The 27,628-nt window shown below is 37.1% G+C and overlaps 1 protein-coding gene across 6 annotated transcripts in view; it reads left to right on the top strand.

Moving 5' to 3' along the window:
- The window catches only part of PCDH15 (protocadherin related 15), a gene marked incomplete at its 3' end in the record, with an annotated part of 825,229 nt that overhangs the window by 506,054 nt on the left and 291,547 nt on the right, over window positions 1–27,628 (top strand). For all 6 annotated transcript variants that reach the window (XM_081954012.1, XM_081954014.1, XM_081954013.1 and 3 more), the window contains 3 exons: window positions 14,790–14,909; window positions 17,498–17,608; window positions 23,761–23,931. In XM_081954012.1, coding sequence (XP_081810138.1) covers window positions 14,790–14,909; window positions 17,498–17,608; window positions 23,761–23,931 — 402 coding nt within the window. The remainder of the gene's footprint in view (window positions 1–14,789; window positions 14,910–17,497; window positions 17,609–23,760; window positions 23,932–27,628) is intronic.

Raw genomic sequence — 27,628 nt, 5'->3', positions numbered from 1 at the left:
TTTGAGCTCCGAGTTGTAGGTGACAATCAGTGTTGTTCTGTTTCAGCATACTGTCTTTTAATAAGGGCTTCCTGGGACTTGATCTAGCTATATTGATTTGTCTGATCCTTCTGCGTGGCTAGTTCAGTTTCCTGAATGCCTGGCTTAATTCCATCAGTGAAGTATCTCTGTCAAATGAGTCAGAAGAGATCCATTTGTAGCACAGTCTGGCTACAAGTGATGGATTTGGTGATGTGTTCTGTATGGGTCTGGAAACACACTGATACACATGGTGATCTATAGATGTCCAAAATAATGTTTATGTATATGTGTAGTTTTACAAACGCATCAAGAAAATTGATCTTTTCTAAATATAGGACGCAGTGGCTCAGTGGCTAAGACGCTGAGCTTGTTGATCAGAAAGGTCAGCTGTTCAGTGGTTCTAATCCCTAGCGCCACATAGCTTCTGCCAACCTAGCAGTTCAAAAGCATGTAAAAATGCAAGAAGAAAAATAGTGACCACCTTTGGTGGGAAGGTAACAATGTTCCGTGCACCTTCGGTGTTTAGTTATGCTGGCCACATGACTACGGAGAAATCTTTGGACAGCGCTGGCTCTTCAGCTTTGAAATGGAGATGAGCACCCACTGACGCCATTCTCTTTGTAAAAGACTTATCATCTCTGAACAGAGATAAATGGGGCCCAAAAAACCTCCAACGGGCAAGTCATTCTCGGCTCCTTCCTCTGCCACCTCCAGTCCAAGCATGCAGCAGATGAAGATTATTTCATTGTTACAATAAGAAGGGACTGGAGAGAGCTCAAAAGAACTATCTGTTAACCAAATGTTTCAGGAAATTATGAGGGGTCAAAATGAGCTGAAAAAAAGAGGTGGCAGATCTTAAAGATGAACTCAGAGCTGTACAACAACACTTAACAGAAAATAAACAAAGAATTGGGGTTTTGGAGGAGGTCGCAGCTGGATTGGGGGAGGAGGTTAAGGTAGTCCGGAAGGGAAATTTGGAATTGGAAAATTTTATGACAAAAATAGAACTTGAAAGAATGTCCTTTTTTCTCAGATTCCAGAACCTACCAGAGACAGAAAATGAAGATCTTAAGGATATTATGAGTACAATTTTAGCAGAATATATTAAGAGAAATAAAGAACGGTTGTGGTGGGACATGTATCTGGTTTACAGGATTAACTCAGCATATGCTAGAACACATAATGTTCCAAGGGAGGTACAAGTTAATTTTATTAGGAGGACCATGAGGGATGAGGTGCTAGGGGCCCAAAGGGAGGGACCATTAAAATATAAAGATAAAGAAATCACCATTCTAAAGCAAATTCCGAAAAAATAAGGGAAAAAAGGAGGGAGTATTCCGCCTTATGAAAGAAATTATACAACAAAGGAGTTTGGTTTAGATAGTTATTGCCAGATGGAATGTTGATTTTTTGGGAGGGAAACAGAATCAGAATTAATACAGTGGACGAGGCTGAAGCCTTCATTAAAAACAGTTCCCTCCTAGAGGGCGAAAATAGGGGAGGTGGTGAAAAAGGTAGTAATGTGCAAGATATGAAGGAAGGGCTGTGGCTCCACCTGGGGACAGGGAGGAGGGAGCAATATCGAAAAGGCTCAGGTCACAAAAATAAATGTATTTCAAATACTATGATAATTGTTGATATACTAGAAAGTGACAAAGAGAGGATTGAACATATGGATGATATAATGTAAAACAAGATTCTGTTTATGCTCATCTTTTATACGTTGTTTTTAACATTGTAAAAACTGTGAGATTGGGGGAGGGATTTCTACCACTAGCATGGGAGCTGCCAAAATTTTCTTTGTACCCTTTCTACCTTTCCCTATAAATATTCAAAAACCAATAAAATTCTTTAAAAAAAAAGAAATGGAGATGAGCACCACCCCCTAGAGTTGGGAATGACTAGCATGTATGTGTGAGGGGGACCTTTACCTTTACCTTACTTAGGTCACCCATTATGACATTGGCATTTCCTCCCTCCAAGATAGTGTTGCAAGTACAATCTCATCAGTAAGCCCTACTGAAGTACTTGTTTATCTTGATTTTTAGTCATTGTTTCCTGAACCCTTTACAGTGGAACCCCCGGTCACGACCATAATCGGTTCCAGAACTTCAGTCGGCACCCAATTTGGTCATGACTGAAAGCAAGACTGACTGCGCATGCGTGCACAAAAAATAAAGGTGCAGAAGGGAAAATCGCTGCAGCTGTGATTGATCACCCCCCAAGGATGTGTTCGTGAACAAAGTGAAACCTTTAGCAGATTTTTTTGGTTGGCACCTGGTTTGATCATAGGCAGAAGCGTTCGTGACCCGAGGTTCCACTTATTTCCACCTATTATTTTATATCATCCTACTTCAATACTTCACCCATCATACAACCCCAAAATTCTGTCCTTGAACTCAAAAGTTCCTGGTGTGATGAAGAAATATATATGTATATATATATGTGTGTGTATGTATGTATGTATGTATGTATGTATGTATGTATGTATGTATATATATATATATATATATATATATATATATATATATATATATGTGTGTGTGTGTGTGTGTGTGTGTGTGTGTGTGTGTGTGTGTATATATATATATATATATATATATATATACACACACACACACACACACACACACACACACACACACACACACACACACATATATATATATATATATATATATATATATATATGTATATATATATATATGTGTGTGTGTGTGTGTGTGTATATATATATATATAACCAATTCAGGGACTCTGAAACTAGCCAAGGTAGCCAAATAACTGAAGATAAACAAGCTTCTCACTAAACTCCTATGCAAGACTTTATCTCCTGGGAAACCTGTGAATTTAAGAATAGAGTCAAGGTTTTTTTTTTCCCTCAGTGAACTAATGAAGAACTGCCCTTCTCTCTCCTAAAGAAAGACAATGGATTCCTCTATAGAGATGACTTTTAAGAATAAGTGTGCTACCCACCATAGAGGTGGTATCTGAATCTATTTCCCCAGTTAGTTTCTGGCTGAGGAGCTAAATAAAACTCCCCTCATATGTTTTAGTTAAATATTGTCTTCTTTTCTTGCCAGCTATTATAGCTCTGTCTGAGCATTTATCAGCTATTTCTGTTTAAACTGACAACCTGAGAAAATATTTGATGCTCATATAGACTCTATCCAAGGGATAAAGATAAGGGGAGCAGATCATTTTTATTGAGCTCCTATGCCAGGAAGATGGTGTGAAAGCAACAATCTTGGAGCTTAGGCGAGCCCAAATCATAAACAGAAAGTTTCCCTCACTTATCGACAGATAGTCTTTTATCCATTCTTAATAGCAACATTAATGCCAGAAGATAGAGTACTATCTTCTCTGTTCATTTTTCTCTAAGCAAGCTGCTTTCCTGGCACCTCTATACCATTGATCTTGTGCAGATTAATGCATTTTCTAATATGAATGATAGAAAAAGGCTCTGTTGTTCTTCACAGATTCATTTGTTCCATCAATACTATTAAAAATGAGCTCCTTTCTGTAAGTTTTTGAAATTTCTCCATTCAAGTGTTTATTGATCTACATGTGAGACCTCTTTTAGACAATATTGCAACAGCGTATTCACTCAATTATGTGTTCAATTTGGACAGCTACCACACTTCCTCTGTCGTATCTCCACCTTTGACAGCAGAAGAGTGTATTCAAACATTCCAACAGTGTTAGAGAAATGTTGCTAGGCCTGGTCAAAACTGAACTGATGAACTCAAACAGTACAATGGGCAAAGTTGGCTAGGCAGAGAATTTTTTCTAAAATTGAACTTTACACAAACCATGGAATTAATTCTTGAGAATGTAGAGCCTTTTGCCTCCTTACAACATGTAAACCAAGATTGTAACATTGTCTACACTGCACAACTAAAGGCAACAGAAGGGACCTTCAACAAGGAATGATATCAAAAGTGGTTTTTATTTTGGAAAGGCAACTGGATTGATATTTTTTTTTTGAGAAAGAAGATGTTTCACTTCCTATCCTGACAACTTCATCAGTTTCTGCATATGAAAGATAAGGATCAATCTTTTAAAGACAGCAAAATCCACATTTTGGGTAGAGAGGACCATTGGTTTGAAAGAGGGGTAAATGAGGCCATTTATATTAATACTGAGCAGCCATTAAACATTTGGGTAAAGTTTTATAGTCAATTATAGAAATTCCCCTTCCATCAGCTTTTCATTTCAACCTTGCTCGATAATATTCATCTTTGACCACCAGTCTCCCAGATGGACACCAACAAATTGATTAATTAACTAAAAAATTATAAGGTCCCTGGCAGTGATTTTATATCCACTGAATTGTAAAAAAAAAATGTTGCTGACAGATGACTTCTTCTCTGACCTTCTTATTTATCCATATTAATGATACCTTTCATATGCTGGAAGACTGAAGTCATTCTATTACTGTTCCACTATTTTTAAAAAAACTACCAGTCCATCCGATTAGTCTTACTATTCTAATAAACTCTCTATCTGCTTCCTATTTTAAAATTTCCTAACTGATGAGCAAGCAGATTTTAAGCATGGCACTTCAACCATGAATCAATGTACCATCCACACCTACACACAATCACACATCCTGTTTCTTATATGCTGCATTTATTGACCTAAACATCATAATTTCATATCCAGAGAAGAGCTCTGATGGAAACTGTTTCAATAGAGCCTTGTGTGTTTAATCAGGATATTGCACACTAATATTGTCACACAAGTTAGAACCAGTAGTATGGGCCTTCCTTCTGAAAATATTCTCATTTAGAAAAAAAATGAAAAAGAACTGCTCTTGGCTCCTCTTCTTTTTAGCATATATGTCAACTCAACTCAATGAAAACCACTTTAACCAAAGCAGGATTTCAACCTCTATGCTTAACCATTACCCCATTGACCGATTGGTTGATTGATTGATTGATTGAATTTTTATGCTGCTGATCTGTTCTAGAATGTGATTTTGGGCAGCTAATCTGAATGATATAGTTATTATTTCTGTCTCTTCTGTCTAAGATGTTTGCAAACTTTAGTAGTTTATTTTATATATCGAAACATTGATTGCTATGTGTGTGCCCATGACTATACTATGGCTTTGCAAGTACATGGTATTAATGCTGAAGTACCCTGTTTCCCTGAAAATATGACCCAACCCAAATAATAAGCCTTCCCCTGAAAATAAGCCCTCCCCAAAAATATTGCAGCATAGCAACAGCCTTGAGGTGACTGTGCTCGCTACCTCCTGCACCTCAAAAATAATAACACCTCCCCGAAAATAAGGCCACATGCTTATTTCGGGGATCAAAAGAAAATAAGACTCTGTCTTATTTTCATGAAAATATAGGAGTTACGTACAGTATAAAGTCACTAGTCTGGCAGAAGTGCATGCTGCTTTGGCATCAGAGATTATGTTCTTTTTATTTTAATCACATATTTAAAATATTTAATAAGACAAAAGTAACAAGAATATATTTTACATAGGAGATCACTTCCGGTCCCTGCAGGTGATGGACGTTTTGTCTGCCCCTTGTCTTTTGGAGCACAGGAGATCTTGGAGGGGACTCCTGCCATAGGGGCGGCTTGCTGGAGCCCCCCAGACTCGGCGGCAGCCAGCGGGGTTTTTTCCCGCTTTGCCCCAGGAGCCGGGGAGCAGAAGGGGGGCATGCTTGCCTCTTCGCCTAATGGATTCCGGAGGAAACAAGTTACTCAAAGGAAACGTGGCTGAAATGTTGGCCGTGGAGGATCCTTTCTAATCTCTTCAATTATTGGTAATGGATAAGCAGCAGGCTATCGTAAGTTTTTGTTCAATCTATTTTAAACCGAAGATTGGAGGGGGAAGTTTTTCTTTTCTAACCCCCCCTCAGACAAAGCGGCATTGAAACTTTCTCTCTCCACTCCGGAATGGAGAGAGAACAAAGGCTGACTTGCCACTCGAATTAACTATGTGAGAAAGACTAAAATCACAGTTGCAAGAGTGTTTGCTGAGCTGTTTTTTTTAAAAAATTAAAACTTTTGCTCTTCTCCCTGCGGAAAGGAGGAGATGAAATGGCTCCCCCCGCTTTCGTTTTTGTACTTACAAATGAAGTCTGCTTTTTGAAACCATCCTGGGGAAAAAAGAAATGATTTCTGGCATCTTTTAATACCTCCCTTGAGGGTGCTCCGGACCTCTTCTGCTTCGTGGACCTTCTGGATTTGATTATTTGGTTTTTCCCTTCTTGTTGTACCTCTGTGTCTTAGAACAGTGAAGGGGAACTGACTTTTTACTTTAGGATTTGCCTGTTGTCCTGGACCAGCCTGGCTGCGCGCCTTGGCGATGCCATTTTCTTTGCATAAGATTTACCGTCTCTGAACTTAGACAATGGGACCTAAGAAACCCCCAACGGGCAAGTCACTTTTGGCCCCGGCTTCAGCGGCTTCCAGTCCAAGTACCCAGCAGCCGAAGATTACTTCATTGCTTCAAAGAGAAGCTGCTGGAGAGAGTTCAAAAGAAATGTCAACCAAATGTTTCAGGAAATTATGAGAGGCCATAACGAACTGAGGAAGGAAGTGGCAGACCTCAAAAATGAACTCAGAGGGTTACAACATAACACAGCAGAGAATTGTAGTACTTGAGGAAAGTGCAGCTGGGATAGAAGAAAGGGTTAAGGAGGTCCGAAAGGGAAATTTAGAACTGGAAAATTTTATGGCCAAAGTAGAATTGGAAAGAATGTCTTTTTTTCTCAGGTTCCAGAACCTACCAGAGACAGAAAATGAAGATCTTAAAGATATTATGAGCACAATTTTAGCAGAATACCTTAAGAGAAATAAAGAGCAGATGTGGGGGGATATGGACCTGGTCTATAGAATCAATTCAGCATATGCCAGAATTAATAATGTTCCAAGAGAGGTACATGTTAAATTTCTCAGGAGGGCCACGAGAGACGAGGTACTAGGGGCCCAAAGGGAGGGACCTCTAAAATACCAAGACAAAGCAAATTCCAAAAAAGATCAGAGAAAAAGGAGGAAGTATGCTTCCTTATCAAAGAAACTATATAATAGAGGAATTTGGTTCAGATGGTTATTGCCAGAAGGAATGTTGATTTTCTGGGAGGGAAGTCGAGTTAGAATAAAAACAGTGGATGGGGCAGAGGTCTTTATTAAAAAATATCTTTCCCTCCCAGAGGACGAAGATAGCAGAGGTGGGAAAAAAGCAGCAATGTACAAGATATGGAGGAGGGAGCACGGCTCCACCCGGGAGCAGTGAGGAGGAAGCAATATTGAAAAGGCTCAGGTCACAAAAATAAAAATATCTGAAATATTATTGCAATTGTTGATATACTAGAACAGCGATGGCGAACCTTTTTTGCCTCGCATGCCAGAAGTGGGGGGAGCGCAGGGGGGTTGTGTGCAGGCGTGCCACACCCATAATGCAATGTGCGACCCCCCCCAGTGCGCATGCGTGCACTACAGCCACTCCCCCCCATTTTTACATGGTTTTTTCGCCCTCCCCAGGCTCCAGAGGCTTTATAGGAGCCTGGGGAGGGCGAAAAGAGCCTCCCCCCCCGGAGGCCCTCCGGAGGCTTCAGGGATCGTCCGGAGGCTTCCCTGAAGCCTTCGGAATGCTTAAAATGCCCCTCCGAGCAAACTGGAAGTGACTTCCGGTTTGCTCTGAGGGTCGTTTTAAGTGTTCCGAAGGCTTCAGGGATCGTCCGGAGGCTTTCCTGACGCCTTCAGAGCGCTCAAAACGACCATCTGAGCAAACAGGAAGTGACTTCCGGTTTGCTCGGAGGGTCGTTTTAAGCGTTCCAAAGGCTTCAGGGAAGCCTCTGGATGGTCCCTGAAGCCTCCGGGGGTGGGGTGGGGCTCTTTTTGCCCTCCCCAGGCTCCTATAAAGCCTCTGGAGCCTGGGGAGGGCGAAAAGTGGCTTTTAAAAATGGTGAACTCAGCTGCGTGCGCTGGCCAGCTGACAGGGCAGCGCCTCGCGTGCCCCGACAAATGGCTCCACATGCCACCTGTGGCACGCGTGCCATAGGTTCGCCATCACTGTACTAGAAAGTGACAAAGAAAGAGATGATTGAACATGTTGTTGACATAAAGTAAGAATTCTGTTTATGCTATCCTTTACATGTTATTTTTAAAATTGTAAAAGTGTGAGATTTGGTGGGATTTCTACTGCCAACATGGGAGCTACTAAAATTTTCTATGTAGGCTATTACCTTTTCCCTATAAATGTTTTTAAAACCAATAAAACTTTTTACAAAAAAAAAGAATATATTTTACACAGTTTAGTTGGTTTTTAGAAGATGGCTAAGGAATTCAATAATATTTAAAGAACTTCCCTGTTAAACTTTCTTCTAATATAGAGTTAGAAGCTTCTTTAGATTTCTTTCACCCTTTTGAGTGCTTTCCTTGATAAAATATTTTTTGTGAGATCTTAATATAATTTCATCTTTATCAAAAAGTTGCAGATCATCACTATCAGAAAGCAAGTCAAATGCTTTCTTCCCCTGTGATTTTGTTCTTGATAACTTAAAGTTCATGTTTGGCATAGGGTGTCTCAGCATCTATGATGGCTAAGAAAAAGGTATAAGCAAGATTTCCTGTCATGGTTTCTTTAAGTTGTCTGTGGTATCTTTTATGGAGCGGACAATGTTGATGACATATCTGAACACAGTGTTCATCAAACTGGGTTATTTCCTTGCAGAAACCTTTTGTATGTTCTTAGGAGCATTTTCATCAGAATGTGTAATTCTCTATGATATGCTGTTATGGAATCTGAAAAAAATTGATGTAATGTGATATTGGAAAGTTGGTTACACCATATTTTATTTCAGATATTTCAGATGTCTATAAAAAGACATCTATATAAAATATAGATGTCTATAAAAAGATATCTATATAAAATATAGATGTCTATAAAAAGATGTTTATAGACATATTTCAGATGTCTATAAAAGGCAGTTATTTTGAGTTATTTTCTTACATGTTCCCCTTTTTGGACTGAAAAAAAAATCTTCATTCATTCAATCCTAAAGTCAGGTTTATAATCTTTCAGAGTCTGGTCCCAGTGGTTCTTGGGAATCACTCTAAGTCAAAAACCACTTTAAGCCACTTTAATAGTAAAAAATATTACTGACAAGTTTTACTGTCTTGGACTCTCTATTGCGGTTGTTTTGCCAATTAGACTTTGAAAATGCTTGAAATTGTCTGAAACAACATATCTGGGACATTGATCTTAAAATTAATTTTGAAGCTTAATTTTGTGTTTTTATATGCTTCATCCATCACATTTTATATTAAAACATGTAAGCACACATATATACACACACAATATATGTATGTATGTATGTATGTATGTATGTATGTATGTATGTATGTATGTATATACAACGTGCATACACATACATACCACAAATGACAATATATTTCATTTTTTCTTTTTCAAATCTACTTATTTATGTTCCATATTTCTTAATTGTCCCAACTCCCTTGGAAATACTATGTAAAATAAATAGTTAATATACTTAGGATTGTTCAAAGAAAATCAGGACTTTGCCAAAAATTATTGCTTAATATCATTATTGAATAATAGTTAAAAGTTACTTATGATGAATTTAGCAGACACAATGAGGATATTTTTTACAGGATTTATTCATGAAGATTAGTGATTATTTCTACCTAAAAGAAAGTTAAGGGACAATAGTAGAAATATATTGAGTATTTTGGAATATCTAGAAAAGTTCGATGAAAGGTATGCAGCATTTATTTTTCTTGATGAAGAAAAGGCCTTTCAAAATGTGAAGTTTTTTGTTGTTGTTTTTGTTTAAAAAATTGGAAAATGTGAACTTTGGTAAAGTGGGAATTTTATCAGATGAGCGAAATTTATTTATATGTTGAAAAGGCAAATATAATTTTGAATGGAAAGTTAACAAAATCTGCGAGATCCAGAAAGAGACTAGACAAGAATGTCTCTTGTCATCATTGCTATTTATTTTAGCTTTGGAAATATAGAGTAGAGATATACATCAAGTGAGACAATTGCTGGACTGAAGAGTAAAAGAGAAGCATATAAATGTTGGGCATTTGTTGATGACCTGATGATAATTTTGTAAGATCCTCTGGGATCAATATAAATATTAATGGAAAAACTAAATGATTGGTTGGTGTTTAAAATTAATAAACAAAAGACAAGGATGTTAAAAAAAGAATATAAAAATGAATGGAATTGATGGGAAAATTATAGAAATGAACACATACAATCATCATGTATCATTGTATGGTCATACACACATAGATACACAAATATATACACATACATGTTGATTTTTTTTTCATCTATATATGTCTTCTGGTCTTTTGACCATAATAAATTTTTAAATTAAACTGAAGTGGTTCAGCTTCTTTGTATAGATTTGTAATCCTTCTATATCATTTGCTTGGTTTTTCTTTTTCTTTTCTTTTTTTTCTAGTTTCCACAAATATGGCATCACCATTGTCACATGCATTTATACATTTCTTAACACTATATATCTTTAAAAATATTCTAAAGACAATTAACTGAGACTGTACTGAGTCAAAGAAGAAAGTCAATAACTTTTGGTTAAGGTCTTCAAAATATGATTCACGTATTACATTTTCATGTCCCTAATATGAAACAATAAGTTGCATAATATGTGTGTTAATCATATATTTTCATTAAGGAAGTTTTAGTATTTAAAAAATAATAATTTTAAAAATTTCATCAAAATATGAAATACAGAAGATCTAATATCATAAATCAGTTAGCTGTTTAACTAAAAACTAATTTGGAGATAAGATATTATATCATATTCACTTACAAAAGTTTCTAAGACAATAACAGATAGTAAAATAGTTTCTCTTCCAGGTTTTTGTTTTAAAAAGTGATAGGGAGGAATATATGTGATATGTGTGAAACTATATATATAAATTCAAACTTATTATATATATATATATATTATACATTATCATTTTAAGGCTATGAAGTACAGTTCTTATGAAGCAAGAATTTTTGCCTACTGGATTATTTCTTCTTAAAGTCCATTTCTAAGAATTTCCTGTAAGAATTGTATATCAAAACCCCTGAGGTTCATTTTTTAAAAAAATAAATAAATAAACAAACCAGTTTTCTCTATTTTTCAGTATCTTGGCAAACAACTTTTGTATTATTTTGGAGCTGTAGGGCTTGTTCTAGAACTTTTTAAATTCTAAGCAGGGAAATTGCTCTCCTATTTGCCCTAGTGAATTCACCACTTTTCTTCTCTAAATAACTTTCATAAAAGCTGTCGTCCTTTATCAAAATCAAGCTAAGGCAAGATGGTTCTACTAACAGCCATGTACCTCAATCCTATTCTGTTTCTTTTCATCCACCACTGACCTTGTTAAACTAAAAAAAAGACCTCTATTCTTTTATAATCTCTCAGATAACTCTGTTTTTAAGTTCTTCATCTGTTTATGAAACCAAAGAGTCTTGTGTGATGACATAATAATAATAATAATAATAATAATAATAATAATAATAATAATAATAATAATAATAATAATAATAATAATAATATCCATAGGGTATAGTTACTAAATCCAATAGTTTTGTTGTTATTTGGACATTCTGTGTGAATGAGGAAAAAAATTGAAATTTTGACTTTGGGTTTTGACAATTAAGTGGATTATTGTTGTAGAAATGGCTAGTGATTGTTATCTGGCATAACTGAAAAGTAATAACTTTATTATGTATATTATTGCCAATAAGTTGGAAGTTACTGCTTTTTGTTTCTTCTTTATTTCTTTTTCTCCTTTCCATCACTTATATCCTCTGTTCCCTTTCCTGTTTTTCTAATGTCTTTATTTCTATTTGCATTTTATATTAATTTAAAAAACTTTAATAAAACATATATGTAGGCTAAATCCATTGTAATTAATTAGAAAGACACAGTAAAGACAGAGGGAAGAAATGTCAGAAGTTTGTCTACATATAGTTTACCTTAAATGTAAAAATAGTATTTCCTTTATCTATTATCAAGGGCCAGTGGTAAGGAAACAATTGTTCCCCAGTATAGACAGTAACAAGTAGTTTTTTTGAAAAATAACTGATGTACTTTATTTTAATGCTTTTTCCAAAGGGCTATCAGCAAACACACTTCACTCTGTTCTTAAAATCTATTTTGTTGATTTGAAAATAACAATGCTGTAACTTGCCAAGGAACAAGGATAAAATCAAAACACATCAATATCCTCTGTGTGTTCCCTTGAACTTGTTATAGTATTGAATTTATTGTGTACTTTTTATATAACCATAGAAAAAGATATCCAACAGATTTTGATGAAAGAAAAATGGAAAATGTATATATAAGATTTGAAGCAGTTCTGTCAAGTGCAGGAAATCAAGACTCCAGGCAGTTAAAATGAATATATAGGTTTATTGTATGCTAAAGTTCTCCACAAGAATCTGACCTACTAAAAGTCAAAGCAAATTGGCAATAGATAAGGGTCAACATAATTCAATTGATCTGGATTTATATCTCTTGTGAGTGCTCAAGACTCAAGACTGATAACATGTTTGACCCCTTCCTTGTGCTCAGCCTAGTCATCTCCTACAAATTCCATCTTACATACTGTACATCTTAGAGAGTTCCTTATTCTTGCAAAATGTATAGAGGATATACACTTTTACTCTGAAGTTATTCATCTTAGTTTTTTCTATGGCTGTCATACTTATTTTTCAAAAAGCTAGTTGTTACTACCTATACTGGGAATTTGGAAAACAAAATTTCCTTTTGGGTTTTGCACAACATTTTGTAAGTGCCATTTAATTTTTTAATTTTTTTTTGTAATGTGGGGAAGTTTGATATTCATGGTTGCAAACTTTTCTGTATCCAAAAGTTTACTAAGAATAATTGTTTTTAAAGAAACAAAGATGAAACAAGTATTTTTTTTCATATTAGCAGATGACAGGTACATTTGATAGTGAATGAACAGAGAACTCTTCCAATAAAATCCATCTGATATATCAAAACAAACTTGTACCATGAGCTGAAAATGCAAAATTCTTCACATAGGAAAAAATAAACATATAAACCAGTGATGGGATTCGAATAATTTAACAACTAATGATTTCTTCTAACAACCAGTTCACCAAACTGATCAGAAAGTTAACAACTGCTTCTCCCAATGTGGTGCGAACTGACTGAATCCCACCACTGATATAAACATATGATAGAATATACCTGTTTTGGCATCTGCAACTCTAAAAAAGATACTGGGGTTATAATTGAATCACAAATTGAATATGAAGGTAACATGTCTGCAAAACAGCAATTGTAGATTGCATCAATAGAATATAGTTTCCAAATTAAAGGGAAATAATGTTTCTTCTATTCTGCATATGTTTGACCTCACCTCAGGTATTGAGCTCAATTTTGGAGACAGCAAAAATATCAACACCAAGAAAACTGGGTATATTCACATTTTTTTTTTGAATTACCATTCCAAACAAATCATGGCTTGTTTTCTGTTGTCTTGGGGTAAATGGCACGGATTAATGTTCTAGGGAAATGCCAGGGAAAATATCCTTTTTGTAATAGCAGTTTGATGACAGAATCAAATATTTAGAGAGACAGTAAGTTCTGTTCATTGCATGTGGTCAAAGCAAAGGCTTCCCAGTTTTCCCCTGATACTTTACACAATTCCTACCCCAAAGAGAGATGGAATTGATAGCCTAATTTTTTTCCCCAGATCTATAATTTTATGATTCTATATTGATGTACAACATCCAACAGCCCTACCTAGCTAGTATGAGCAATGGTGAAAGATGCAGAAAAAACATTGCAAAGCTGACCCATATTCTTATCTCTGTGAGTTGATTACATAATTTGAATCAGGAGGCCTAAGATATTCGTTTCAATTTGAGTGCCTTTTTTCTTCATGAAGCCTTTCTGATGAGCTTGGATGGGACCATGAAAATCTGTGGTAATTAACTTGTCGTTTTATTTTGAAGCTAAGCAATTCAGTTGAGTAATTTCAATAAAGTGTGTTCCTATTTTTTCTTCCTTTTGCTTTTTTGTTTCTTTCCCCTTCAAAATACTCTACTGCAGGGGTGTCAAACTCGATTTCATTGAGGTCTACATCAGGGTTATGTTTTACCTCAGGGGTCAGGGTGGGCATGTCCAACTTGATGTCATTTGTGTCAGGGGCTTCTGTGGTGGCCCAATTGCTCCCAAGCTCTGTTTTCAGCAGCCATGCTACCCTCTGCCTTCGTGGCTGAAAAAGGAGCCTGGCAGAGGGCGGAAAACGAGCTCCATTTTTGCTGGCAGAGGCACCTCAGGCCAGTTCCTTTGCTGTTTCTAGGACAGCCCCACAGGCTACATCTAAGCACCCCTTGGGCCAGATCTGCCCCCCAGGCCTTGAGTTTGACACTCCTGCTCTACTATATATCAGGGGTCTCCAACCTCCAATAGGACTGGCACCGGTCCATGGCATGCCAGCAATTGGTCTGCCCAAATAAGCGAAGCCCCTCCATAGGATGCAGGCAGCACATGAAACCATGGCTCCTCTGGTCCACAGAAAACCAATCTCCCCAGAACTGGTCCCTGGTGCCCCAAAGGTTGGGGACCGCTGCTGTATATTAAAGTTATATATGATTACTAACCATCTTGTTTCATCTGGGAGAGTTGCCAGCAATACTTCTAACCATCTGAATACAGAACTTGGGTTTCCTTTAAGAATTTTTAAGCCCGAACCTTATGTTGTTCTTTCAGTTAACACCAGTTGGAACCACGATCTTCACCGGATTCTCTGGAAACAGAGGTGCCACAGATATAGATGATGGACCCAATGGCCAGATAGAGTATGTCATCCAATACAATCCCAGCGATCCAGTATGTGAAATTTTTATTTTCAATAAATGTTGTTGGAATATTTTTAATTTAAAAAAATGTAAAATAGAATACATTAGATATACTTAATTTATTCTTTTATTAATTTAAATATATATTGAAAGGTTTGAGTACCGTTTTTTGTAATGTGTTTTCAACTCAGGTTTTGTCAGAGTGCTATCAATGGAACAAGGCAATATTCTTAAAAGCGATGGTGTATAGTGATGACCGTTCTTTGAATCAGTTCTGGTTCTTGATATCTACAGGAATACATCCCTTTAGTTTTCTTAACAACATTTTACAGAAGTGGCTTGCAAGTATCTTCTTCCTAGTCATGTAAAGAATGTTAGGCCCAAAGCCACCCAGCTGATCTCCTTGCTCAAAATGGACTCAAGATAATACTTATGGTTTCCTTTTTCCAGTCCAGTTCTTTTAACCATTTTACTAGGCTGGCTCTTAAAGGAGATAATGGATCAAAAATAGCATAGTACTTTCATTTTTGAACGCAGAAAATCATAAAGTTTGAACCTAGATGCTTTAATTATACATTAGGATGAATGAATTAGTCACTCTTGGAGACTGTCAATGATCTATCTATTAAAATAATAAGGATACAACCATATCATGAGGAAATTACTAAGTCTCTGTCAAACTGAGTAGAAGGTATAGTGAGGAAGAATATGGGCAAGTAAAGTCAGAGACATAAAAGAATAGAGTTAAATTCCTTTCTTTATAATCATGAAGGCAGCATATCGAATCTAGCAAATATAAAAAGTCCAATTCGCACTTGGCAAAGAATATTGGCAAAATAATAAGCTGTTAATAACAGTTTTCTCACTAAGATTGAGCTATATAATTTTGCGATGAAACTATGGGTCTTTCTGCCTGTAATCTGTGGCCTATAATCCGTACTTTCAATTCTAATGGGTTCTTTTAAAGTCAAAAGAACATAGATGGTGAGTATAACACCGTATGAATTTGAGTTATTATTCCAGTTATGCATGAAGATGTAAATCTGTCCCATAGGATCCTTGAGGCCAGAGGGCTCTCAAAGTAGGTTAATATTTTTCTACCTATCCAGTTAGATCCAGCAGGATATGTGTATCTGGGCCTCAGCCAAAAAAGACTTTTTCCTCTTGGGATCCAGAAGGACAACCTTTTCTGCCATGGGCAGTCTTCAAATTTGACACAAATAGAATAAAATAAATAATAAACCTGGGACCCTGACAGTTAATGATGAAACCATCTTATGGTTAGTTTGGATATTTATGAGTGCACCTGGCTGCTATTTTAATGCTATTCCTGTTTTTAATTTTGGTTGCTTTTTTTTTCTATTCTGTTAGCTGCCCACTGTCATGTACAGTATATGACAGGGGGTGTTAAACTCAAGGCCCAGGGGCTGGATCTGGTCCAGGAAGTTATTAAAACTTGCCCATGGGACTGCCCTGGAAACAGCAAAGGACTGCCCATGGTGCCTCTGCCAGCGAAAATGGAGCACTCCCAAACTCCATTTTCTCTGGCAGAGGGTTGCGGGAGGCCATTGCAGCTGAAAACAGAGCTCTGGGGGCCATTTTTGCTGGCAGAGCACTCAGGCCACCACAGCGCCCCTGACACGAATGATGTCAAGCTGACCATGCCTACCCCAGGGCCCCAAGGTCAAACACAACCCTGATGTGGTCCTCCATGAAATTGAGTTTGACTCCCCTGATAGTCAAAGCAGAATGAGGTTTTAATGAAGAGTTAGATGTATATCTGGATAGACCAGTCAGATCCACTACAAAGTATGAATGCCTTTGAAGGAGAACACATTATGATGCCTATCTCCTTATTTAATGACCATAATTTGTTCCTGCAGAATGGTCAATAAGTGAAATGGTTGCTAGCAAACCATCTCTCTCTCTCTCTCTCTCTCTCTCTCTCTCTCTCTCTCTCTCTCTCTCTCTCTCTCTCTCTCTCTCTTGTAATTTTTCAAGTTATATTATGCAGCGATGGAGTGGCCAATACATAAATTAAATTAAATTAAATATATTTAATGGAAGAATGATGCACTTTTAACACATCAGCAGTACAGTATACAATAATCATAATGATATTAGATTTTGGTTGTGTGAGCAGACTTTATATCTCCAACAGTTAGCTATTATTATCAATTTGCATTAAATCAGTGTAGCCCTCCTTCTTTGATTTAATTCTGTTTGTATTGAAAAGGGAGTGTTTTTGATACTCTTTTGTTGTTGAAAGGTAAAAGTTTGATTATATTTTGTTTTGTGATCTTTGAGAATGAAGTTTAATTTTACCGGAATGAAATTAAGCATGATCATTGTCGCTCCTTTTAAAAATTTGCTAAGTACAGTTCTAACACCAAACATGTTTTAGATGTAATCGAAGTTCTAGTTTTTCTTTTTAAAAAAAATCACCAGTTCATGTGGGTGAAAACTAGCTAGTTAAAAGTAGAATGTGTGCAATAATCTTCATTTTTCGGTAGTTAGAGGCATTAATTACCACTGGTCACTGGTCTTAAACTGTTAACTCATCATTTCCTACAATTCTTTATCCATCCTTTCCCTCCTCCTTTTTTTTTTCTTTTGCAGACATCAAATAGGACTTTTGACATCCCTCTGACATTGTCGGGAGCAATAGTTTTGCGTGAGAGATTAAATTATGAAGAAAAGTCACGTTATTTTGTCATTGTCCAAGCAAATGTGAGCATGATGTTTTGGGGGGTGTTTATTATGTATATGATTGCTTTGGAAAGAAAACTTGTAAATATTTAGAGGTTTTATCTTGTCTTTTCAAGCAAGCCTACATTGTTTCTCAAATTTCCCACTGAATTTTTGCATGGGTCGAAGATTAGTTTAGACATCCAAACGAATAGCTGTACATAAAATGCCTCGCAGAGCTTTCCCCAAATTAGGAAGACATTAATAGGTTATAAATATGCTGATGATATTCAATTGTGTATCTCTGCCCCTAGATGACTACATGATACTCTCTATGTTCTGTTCCAGTATCTGGAGACTGTGGAGATTTGAACAGGGAAAAATAGGATTCAGCAAAGTCCCAGCAAGACTGAATGGCTATGTGTTTGGGGCCCTCTAGATGAAGTTTTTCCATCTTTGGTTTGAAGGAGGGTGGCACTCCCCAGCTCAGAATCAGTGCACCATTTGGGCATTCTTCTAGAGTCACACAACCTGCTTGAAGAATAGGTGGCAACTGAGGCCAGGAAGATTTCTACATAACTTTGCTTTGTATTCCAGTTGTGCCATTCCTGCATCAAGTTTAACTTGTTGTTACTTATGTCCAGAGGTGGTATTCAGCAGGTTCTGACCAGTTCTAGAAAACCTGTAGTGAAAATTTTAAGTAATTCAGAGAACTGGTAAATGCCACTTCTGACCGCCCCCACCCCCATTTGTTCTCTGCCTCCCGAGTCCCAGCTGATCGGGAGGGAATGGGGATTTTGTAGTATCCTTCCCCTGAAGTGGGGAGGGAATGGAGATTTTACAATATTCTTTCCTTGCCACACCAACCAAACCACGCCCACCAAGCCATGCCATGCCCACCAAGCCAAGCCCACAGAACCGGTAGTAAAAGAAATTGAATCTCACCACTGCTTCTGTCAATCATCTTTGTGCAGCAACACACTGGACCTGGGGCTGCCTGTGAAAATCAAATCATGGAAACTATAATAGGTAGCTAAGGGTATACCGTAGTATATAACATCATTATTTGCAGACTGAATTAATTCCCAATAGACTTCCAAATCCAGTTCAAGATGTTGATTGTCACCTATTAAGCCCTGCATGAAATTGGAGAAACTTATTTTCAGGGCCACTTTTCTCCTATTTCATCTCTGTGTCCCATCATGGATGGACATATTTTAGTCCTTCCTTGAAGCAATGTCATCTGGAAGCCCATAGAAAGCGTGCCTTCTCCACTACAGCAACCAATTCCTGGAATGACTACTTTAATATATGGTTGGCTGTCATCCTGTTGACCTAGAGAAAGACCATAAAAACTTGTATCTTTCCTGGGGCATGATGATTGATGCTCCCACCAGGATGGTGTAAAGCAAATTTGAGTTGATGATCACCTGTTAATTGCTGTTGTGACTTTAACCACAATTGGTTTGTTGTTTGCTTACTTCATTGTTTGCTTATTGCATGCTTTTCAAAGTTTGAGTTGGGTAGCCATACAATGTTTTTAAAGACATATTACAGGCCTCTAAGTGATGAGATGGCATGTGCATGCATGAAAAATCAGCCAAATGCTTTTGTTGTAACACTGTCTTGCATATAATATTTCACTGGCGCAGCAATGTTTTGATTCCATAAAAGTTTATACAGCATGCGTACCTATCCTTTTTCAGTAAACAACATTATAGAAAGCACAAAAAGAAAATAATAAACAGTAAGCCAAATATAGGAAACACATGAAATGAGAAAGAAAAGCTAATGTCTAGTCAAAACTATTTTATATCAATATTATCCTTATTCTTCTCCATAATTTTCTACCATTTCAAACTATCTTTGCTTGGACCAGGTCAATACAATGTTTTTTTTTTTAAAAAAAATCACCTTCTCAATTTATTGTTTGTGAGGATTTCATCAATTTCATGCAATTGTTTTTACTTTCTCACACACCCATAAATAACCTAAATGACACACACACACACACACACACACACACACATATATACACAATATATTCTCATCCTCTCGTTCATAATAAAAACCTCCTTCACATCACTGCATGCATTCCTGAACTGCACAGAAAGTAAGAACCACCCATTACATCTACCACTTTTTCTTATTGATATACAAGAGGCCTGTTTTATGTATTTAATTTGTGGTCTTTACCATTTATTCATTTTACATTCCAATGTGTAATCTTCTATAGGACATGGCACCATAGATATTGAATTCTTCCCATCATGGCTTTAGTCAGCCAAGGCTTTTACATAACACATTTTAGTAGATAGAGATGGCACCGAATAGAGGATAAATGAAATACCGTATTTTTCGGAATATAAGACGCACCGGGGTTTTGAAGAGGCAAATTTTTAAAAAAAGCACTCTGCAGACCTCCAAAAATGGGCCTGTTTTTTTTAAATGCATGAATAGTCTTTATGAGGCTTGTAGAGTGCTCCTGGGGGCCGGGGGGCCCAAAAATGAGCAAAAAACAGCCCGTTTTTCACAAAAATGAGTCCATTTTTTTGGCAAAAAAGGCATGCATAACATTTAGGAAACTTATATAGAGTATTCCTCGGGACCTGTGAGGAAAAATTGAGCAAAAAATGGGCCATTTTTCGCTCATTTCTGCCCTCTCCAGCCCCCAGGAGTACTCTACAAGCTCATAAAAGCTATGCATGGCAATTTTGGTGAAGGAGGCAGGGTTTTGGGAGGCAAAAAAATGCTGTATTCAATGTATAAGACTTTTCAGTCTCTTTTTTGAAGGAAAGAAGTATGTCTTATATTCCGAAAAATATGGTATGGGCAAGCTAAGACCTTTAATCTAGTTTTTAATCATAGTTGTCTGCACCCCACTAGAAGGTGTTGGCAGTATATCGAGAAATCAGGATACCAGGAAAATACATACACACAAACATGCATATATATATATATATATATATATATATATATATATATATATATATATATATATATATATATATATATATATATATATATATATATATATATATATATATATATATATATATATATATATGATTTTGTGTGGTGCTAATTTAATGTCAAGCTTAATGTATTAAGCTTTGAGGTAGAACCTTTGAGAGACATTTTATCTAATTAGGTCAGGTTGCATATCTTGTTTATAAAAAAAAAATGTATACACATTATATAATAAAATAAATTACTTTATTATAGATCCAGACAAATACATGAAGTGCAGGTTTAGAATAAGTAACTGTAGATGATAGGTAAATCCACAATAATCATTACACAGTATAGCAAATAATTTTATTATATCAAGTCTTAAACTCGTCTTAGTTCCAGAAAAATAATATTTTTCCCCAAAAGCAAATGTTTAGTCCTGAATATTCAAGCAGAGCTAATATACTGTATATCCCCTTGGTCTCTGAATTGCACAGATTTCCTACAAGGTACTTAAACTGCAAAAAAAGTTGATCCATCTTTGCAGAATTCCTACTCTAACATTTGTTAATAAGATATGAATTACCAAAAGATAGATTTTTGTCTGAATATTCTAGAGACATAAAGAGCAATTCAACAGTGGAACTTATGATGAGTAACAACTGGACAACATCTATGAAGCATACCTTAATTAGAAAACCTGCATTGACAGCGGTTAGAATTGATGGTCTAAATCAGAAGTGGGGAACAATGGCCCCTTTATTATTTGTGGTCTTCAACTCCCAGAATTCCTGAGCCAGCTTTTGTAAATGGGGTACCAAGGCTCAGATTCTCGGCTGCCGAATTTCTGCTGCAGAAATGAGAATGATGTCAATAGTTCCTTGTAAGATTATAATTACAATTCACATACCTCAAACTCAGCCCTTCCTCTTCTTCCCTTTACTAGATATGACACAGGAAGGGAAGGGAATGAGATGGGAAAAGAGTGAGTGCTAACGGAGGATGAGGTGTGATCAGAATATTACTGATTGGACTCATGATTGGCTCCTGCTAGACCTGAATATGTACTGCTATTTCTAGTTCTGTCCATACTTTCAAATTAATTTGCAATGGTACTCTCATTTCCTGCTTTTAACCTATATAAGCTTGTGTGTTGCTGCTGCTTAATTGCCTTCCATCTAGCTTCTTATTGCTTGTCAGATTCTTGTGCCCCTGGGGAATTTCATTTATCATATCCCCGATCCCACTTAGAGTTGGCCGTTCCATCTGAGAATAGCAGAGTTGGAAATTTTAGACTCTAAAGGAGAATATTTATAGCTCAGGGCTGAAATGAGCTTGCTTGGTTTCTTGCAAACATTTTATTATCCTAACTAGGTAACATCATCAAACTAAACATTTGTTTTTAATTTTCAACTGATTCAAGAGAAATTGACAGAATGTAGGAATGGTACGTACATATGAATGTCTTCCATTAATCTGATTGCCCCTCTTCAATTGTTCAATTACCAAGGATGAAGCTGTAACTGTCATTCCAAAATACTCTATAACTGTTAGTTTATAACAATACATGTAATAATATTTCACTACAGTTCTTTATTATAAGACCAAAAACAGAAACAGCACTCAAATTTCAAATTAAGAAACTGTGCAGCCTGATAATCTTTCTACAATCTTGAGTAAGGTTGGCACACCATATGTGTTGGTGTGAGTTCATTTTTCCTGCAGAGCACTTAATCTTTTCTGTTTGAAAAGCAACAGAATTGACTAATGTTTCTTCCAGAAAGCAGAATAGATGGAGTGTGTTTATCAGGGCTGACTGATAAATGATTCAATAATTAACATTATAGAAAGTTTTGTAGAAAGAAAGGGGATTAAACTTCCTTGTAGTTCTGTGAAGAAAACAATACTTATTTCCCCCAAATTTACAAAAAGAAAGTTTAATCACAAAAGCCTTTTTTATTTTTTCCTATCCTCAAATATTTCAGGGGAGAGGGGAAAAACCTTTTCATTTCGCAAATTGTGTTTTGCACATGGTAAATTTCTTTGCGGTTGGATAATTAGTTTTATTTCTCAAGAGTTATTACAGAATCACTAAAAGTTAGATTCTGCATTCAACATTCTCTGAGACACATTTGTATATTTTTGCTTGATGTCAGCTAACATCTCACAGAACTATTCAAGGAATTGAATAACTTGAAATACCAGGAAAGGAGAAAGAGGCTTAATGGGAAAATGTAGAGAAGACATCAATAAATATACATATAATGAGAGAGGTAGAAACAGACATACTGTACACCTAAAGTAATGGGGAAAGGATATCTATGATATGATAGAGAACAAAATTAGTGACATGAAAAAATAAAAACAAATCGAACTTTCCACCTGATTTTAAAAAAGAAAGCAAACCTCCCATCAAGGTCCTACTGCTATCTGGAGTCTGGAAGTTCATTACTTTTACCCACATAATATTTCTAGAACATCACAGGATTCAGATTGAAATTGCCTGTTATGAAATGATAAATATTTTTTATGGGTTGTCCTCAACCTATGACCACAATTGAGTCTCAAATTCCTATTTATCTAATCAATTGTTAAGTGAATTTTGCCTCCTTTTATGCAATGATTCATCTAAAGGTCTTTCTTGCCACAGTTGTTAGATGAATCATTGCAGTTGTTAAGTGGATCATGCAGTCATTAAATGAATCTGACTTCCCTCATTGAATTTGCTTTTTGGAAGCCAGCTGGGTACAAATTGTGATCACATGACTCCAAGGCAGTGCAACTGTCATAATTACATGCCAGTTGCCAAGCCCTTGAATTTTGATCATGTGACCACGGGGATGCAGAAACAGTCCTCAGGGTGTAAAGCAGTCATGAGCCACGGTGGCACAGTGGTTAGAGTGCCATACTACAGGCGACTTCTGCTGACTGCCAGCTCCCTGCAATTTGGTAGTTCAAATATCACTAGGCTCAAAGTTGACTCAGCCTTCCATCCTTCCGAGGTGGGCAAAATAAGGATTCAAATTGTTGGGGGCAATGTGCTGATTCTGTAAACCACTTAAAGAGGGCTGGAAAGCACATTAAGTGCTATTGCTATAAGTCACTTTTTTCAGTGGCATTGTAACTTTGAATGCTCAGTAAACGAATGGTTGTAAGTCAAGGACTACCTGCAATGAAAGACATCATTCTTCTTTCTGGATAAATTACAAGAATGGTCTTTAAACATTCTCTTTTCTACACAGGATCGAGCTCAAAATCTTGTGGAACGAAGAACAAGCACGACAACTCTTACTGTTGATGTCCTTGATGGAGATGACCTTGGACCAATTTTCCTTCCATGTATATTAGTTTTTAACACTCGGGACTGCCGGCCACTCACTTATCAAGCTAGTTTGCCAGAACTCACTGACCCTGTAAGTACGAGGCTGTTAATTGAATTCATTCATTCTGCATCTGTATTTAGTCACCACTAATTGTGCAGCACAAGCTTACAATCAGCAGACTCAACAAAGGCCAGCCATACATCCTGCTATGTCAGAGACAATCTCGTTTTTGCAGCTACATGCAAATTGCAAAACCTGATTTATCAGACCCTTGAGTGGATTCTTGTCAGGCTTCACACCCAGACTGGCAGTAAATCATATCCCTCCAGACACTTAACCCTTAATCCAACTCTTAGCTAGACTTGGCAGAAATTTCCAAGGTATGACTTGGCTAAATTGATATCTTTATTGCTCCAAAGAATGGAACCTCAATCATAACACTTGATTATTCACCTTACTATAAAAAAAAAAAATCTCTGAAACTTTATAAATCCATACTCTAGGTCATGGATGTCAAACTCACTGCTTCCCGTTGCCATCACATATAGTTTTTGTGGAACTAGGGTGGAACTAGGGTGGGTGTGGCCTGCTTCTGACGCGTCCAGCCCATTGGCCTCCAGTTTGACACCCCTGCTCTAGGTTATAACACTCCTGCTTTTCTAAATTGACTGGTCACTTGATGGCTTGGGAGGTGATGCAATGGTATCAAGACCTTGAAAGATGGATAAAGAGATGCTAACTGATGATCAGATAAGAGAGAGTGTAGCCCACAGCTGAATAATGGGTAGAGCAAGAAGGTCAGAAGACGCCTTCTCTAGTTTCTCAGGCTGTAAAGGAGACAGAGAGAGAAATGTACTTTCAGACTTGTGAGATTAAGTCAATGTAAATTTAAATAAAGTAGAATTAGATATTTAATCATGTTACCTATCTGGTTTGCCTATAAGACTGACAGGTGAGTGAATATATTCAATAACAGCTCTCACTAGACTGGGTGTTGCTGATTTCTGCCTCTCAATATTTAGTAGTGATTTCTTAAGCCCATATAGCTAACATGTTTATTATGTAAATATTACATAGTTATAAAATCCTAAGTATTTATTGCTCAGATACTTCCCTATAACCCATATCATACAACTCAACTCCTGCTCAGCCTTTATCTTAACTTTATAGGTTTTTAGTATTTACTGAATTATCAAAATATTCATTAGCTAACAACCTCAGATTTTGTTTATGTGTTTTTCCCCGAACTGAGGAAAATGAGATTAATTAAAATATATATCATGAACATAAATAAATGTTCGTAGACATGGGAAAAATTATAATCATTTATAAGCATCCTCATGTCATATTTTTATTTGCTTAATTTCTCTTTTACAATGTACATTGACCTTTCCATTTATAAGATTTTGTTGTATAAACATTCTTTCCAATTAACAAATAATATCACTCTGAATTGATCAAAAATATTTCTTAAATTTCAGAGTATTTAGAGTATTTTTGTAGTGTAATACTGCAAAAGTGTAATACTTCAGTTGGTTTTAACATCAAATTTAAAAGGAAAACTACATGGAGAATGTAATCATTTCTTTTCAGAAACATTAAAATAGCAATAGATTTGCAACCAGGGACGTGCAGTCAGGGGAGGCAGGGGAGGCAGAGGCTCACCGCTCTCATCATGAAAAGAAAAAAAAAGGGAAAAGGGATTCGTGGTCCGATTCCCTGCCTTCCTGAGTCAACATGAAGGGGACCGCGGAGCACAAGCCCTTCATGTTAACTCAGGAAGGCGGGGAATGGGATCACGTGTGCAGGAGGCTGAGGCAGCCTCAGCCTCCTGCACATGTGGTCCCATTCCCCACCTTCCTGAGTCAACATGAAGGGGACCACGGAGTGCGCTCCGCGGTCCTGCGGCTCGCACTCTGCAGTCCCCTTCATGTTGACTCAGGAAGGCGGGGAATGGGACCACGTGTGCAGGAGGCTGAGGCTGCCTCAGCCTCCTGCACATGTGGTCCCATTCCCCGCCTTCCTGATGACATCACCACCCTCTCCAGCCATAAACCTCACCGCACGTCACTGTTTGCAACATGATAAAAAGAATCAGACAGAGTGTATTATATTTACCTTTAGGTCAATTAAGAGAGTTGGTGCATATGGAAAGCACTCATCACCATTACCACCTTCACTGCCTACTGGTCAACTGATTGAGTACCTTGCAGCATTTTGTTTGTGTCATAGCCCTAGAAATAATTTATTGAATCTGTTGTTGCTATAATATAAATCATCCCCAAAGTACTCAACCTGTAGCTTTCCTAAAGTATAGAAAAGTACCCATCCTCTAGCTTTCCTAGAGTATAGAAAAAGTTGTATTATTTTTCACCTTTGTTAAGAATACATATGTGAACACATTCTAATTATAATACCCTGTTTCCCCGAGAGTACGACCTCCCTGGATAATAAGCCTAATCGGGCTTTTGAGCGTATGTGCTAAAATGTCCTCCCCCAAAAATAAGCCCTCCCCAAAAATTCTAAATGAATACAAGCCTAAAACATAATTGCATAGTTTAAAATCACAAAGACATGTGGAGTTTTATTTGTTTAAGAAATAAAGTATACACACATTCCAGATGTGACGGAATGCCAACAGATCTTGGCAGTTTCAAAGTGGGTAGCAAGACAATTAAAAGAAGGGAACAAGACTATAAGACAGTCTGGAATCCAGGGAACAAATAAACATGAGAACCGAATTTCACCTTAATTACACTAGGTATAAGTTGTATGGAGGATTGCTTTGGTAGGTTTTGAAGATTGTTACATTAGCCTTACTAGCAATCTAAGTAGTTCTTGTTCTCCAAGTTTTTCAGCCTTGGAAGTGTTGGCATTATGGAAAGGTCAAGGGCTAACTATAATAAATTGTTTCTGATATTATTTCCAATTTCTTAATTGCTCTTTATTATGGAGAGTTAGCAAATCCATTTATTATTTTGTTAGCGCTTGTTATCTACTCTGCTGATTATCCTAGGGCTCTGCTTAAAGTAATCCTTTCCCAAATAGAGAGAGGACTATCACAAGATTACAAGCCATCAGTAAGAAATGTTGATAATCATGCTTTCTGGTGTACAAAGTTGTTAAATAAGCTTGAAATTAGACTCTGATTGGCCAGGTCTACGGAAATCGCCTGGGGCACAGTCTTGTGGTGTTATTTGGTCTAGGTTTAATTCTGTTACTGCCAATAAAATGAAGGAGATGACTTCTGGATCAGGGTCTATATCAGGGGTGCCAAAGTCAAGGCTCAGGGGCTGGATCTGGCCTGTGGGATGCTTATGTCTGGCCCATGGGGCTGCCATAGAAACAGCAAAGGACCAACCTGCCGTGCCTCTGTCAGCAAAAACGGCCCTCTCAGGCTCTGTTTTCAGCCACAACGGCCTCCTGCCACCCTCTGCCAGCGAAAATGGAGCTCGGGAGGGAGGCATGTGTGGCTGAAAATGGAGCTTGGGAGCCCATTTTCTCTAGAAGAGCACTCAGACCATCACAGATGCCCCCGACATGAGTGATGTCAACCTGGCCACGCCTACTCTGCCCATGCCCAACTCAGCCCCCAAGGACAAACACAACCCTAATGTGGTCCTCAAGGAAATCGAGTTTGACACCCCTGGTCTATATGATAGTGTCTGTGGAGCTTTTCAGTCATCCAGGTCATGGTTGTCTCAAAGGTGGTTTTTCAAATGACTATGTTTTTTCCCCCTTGAGGAACAAGTTATTTTGCTTCTTATCCAAGAAGCTTCATCAGTTT

Source organism: Natrix helvetica (genome assembly GCF_964273705.1).
Source record: "Natrix helvetica genome assembly, chromosome: 5".
In the NCBI taxonomy this organism is placed as follows: domain Eukaryota; kingdom Metazoa; phylum Chordata; class Lepidosauria; order Squamata; family Natricidae; genus Natrix; species Natrix helvetica.
This window is presented reverse-complemented; position numbering and strand designations above follow the sequence as displayed.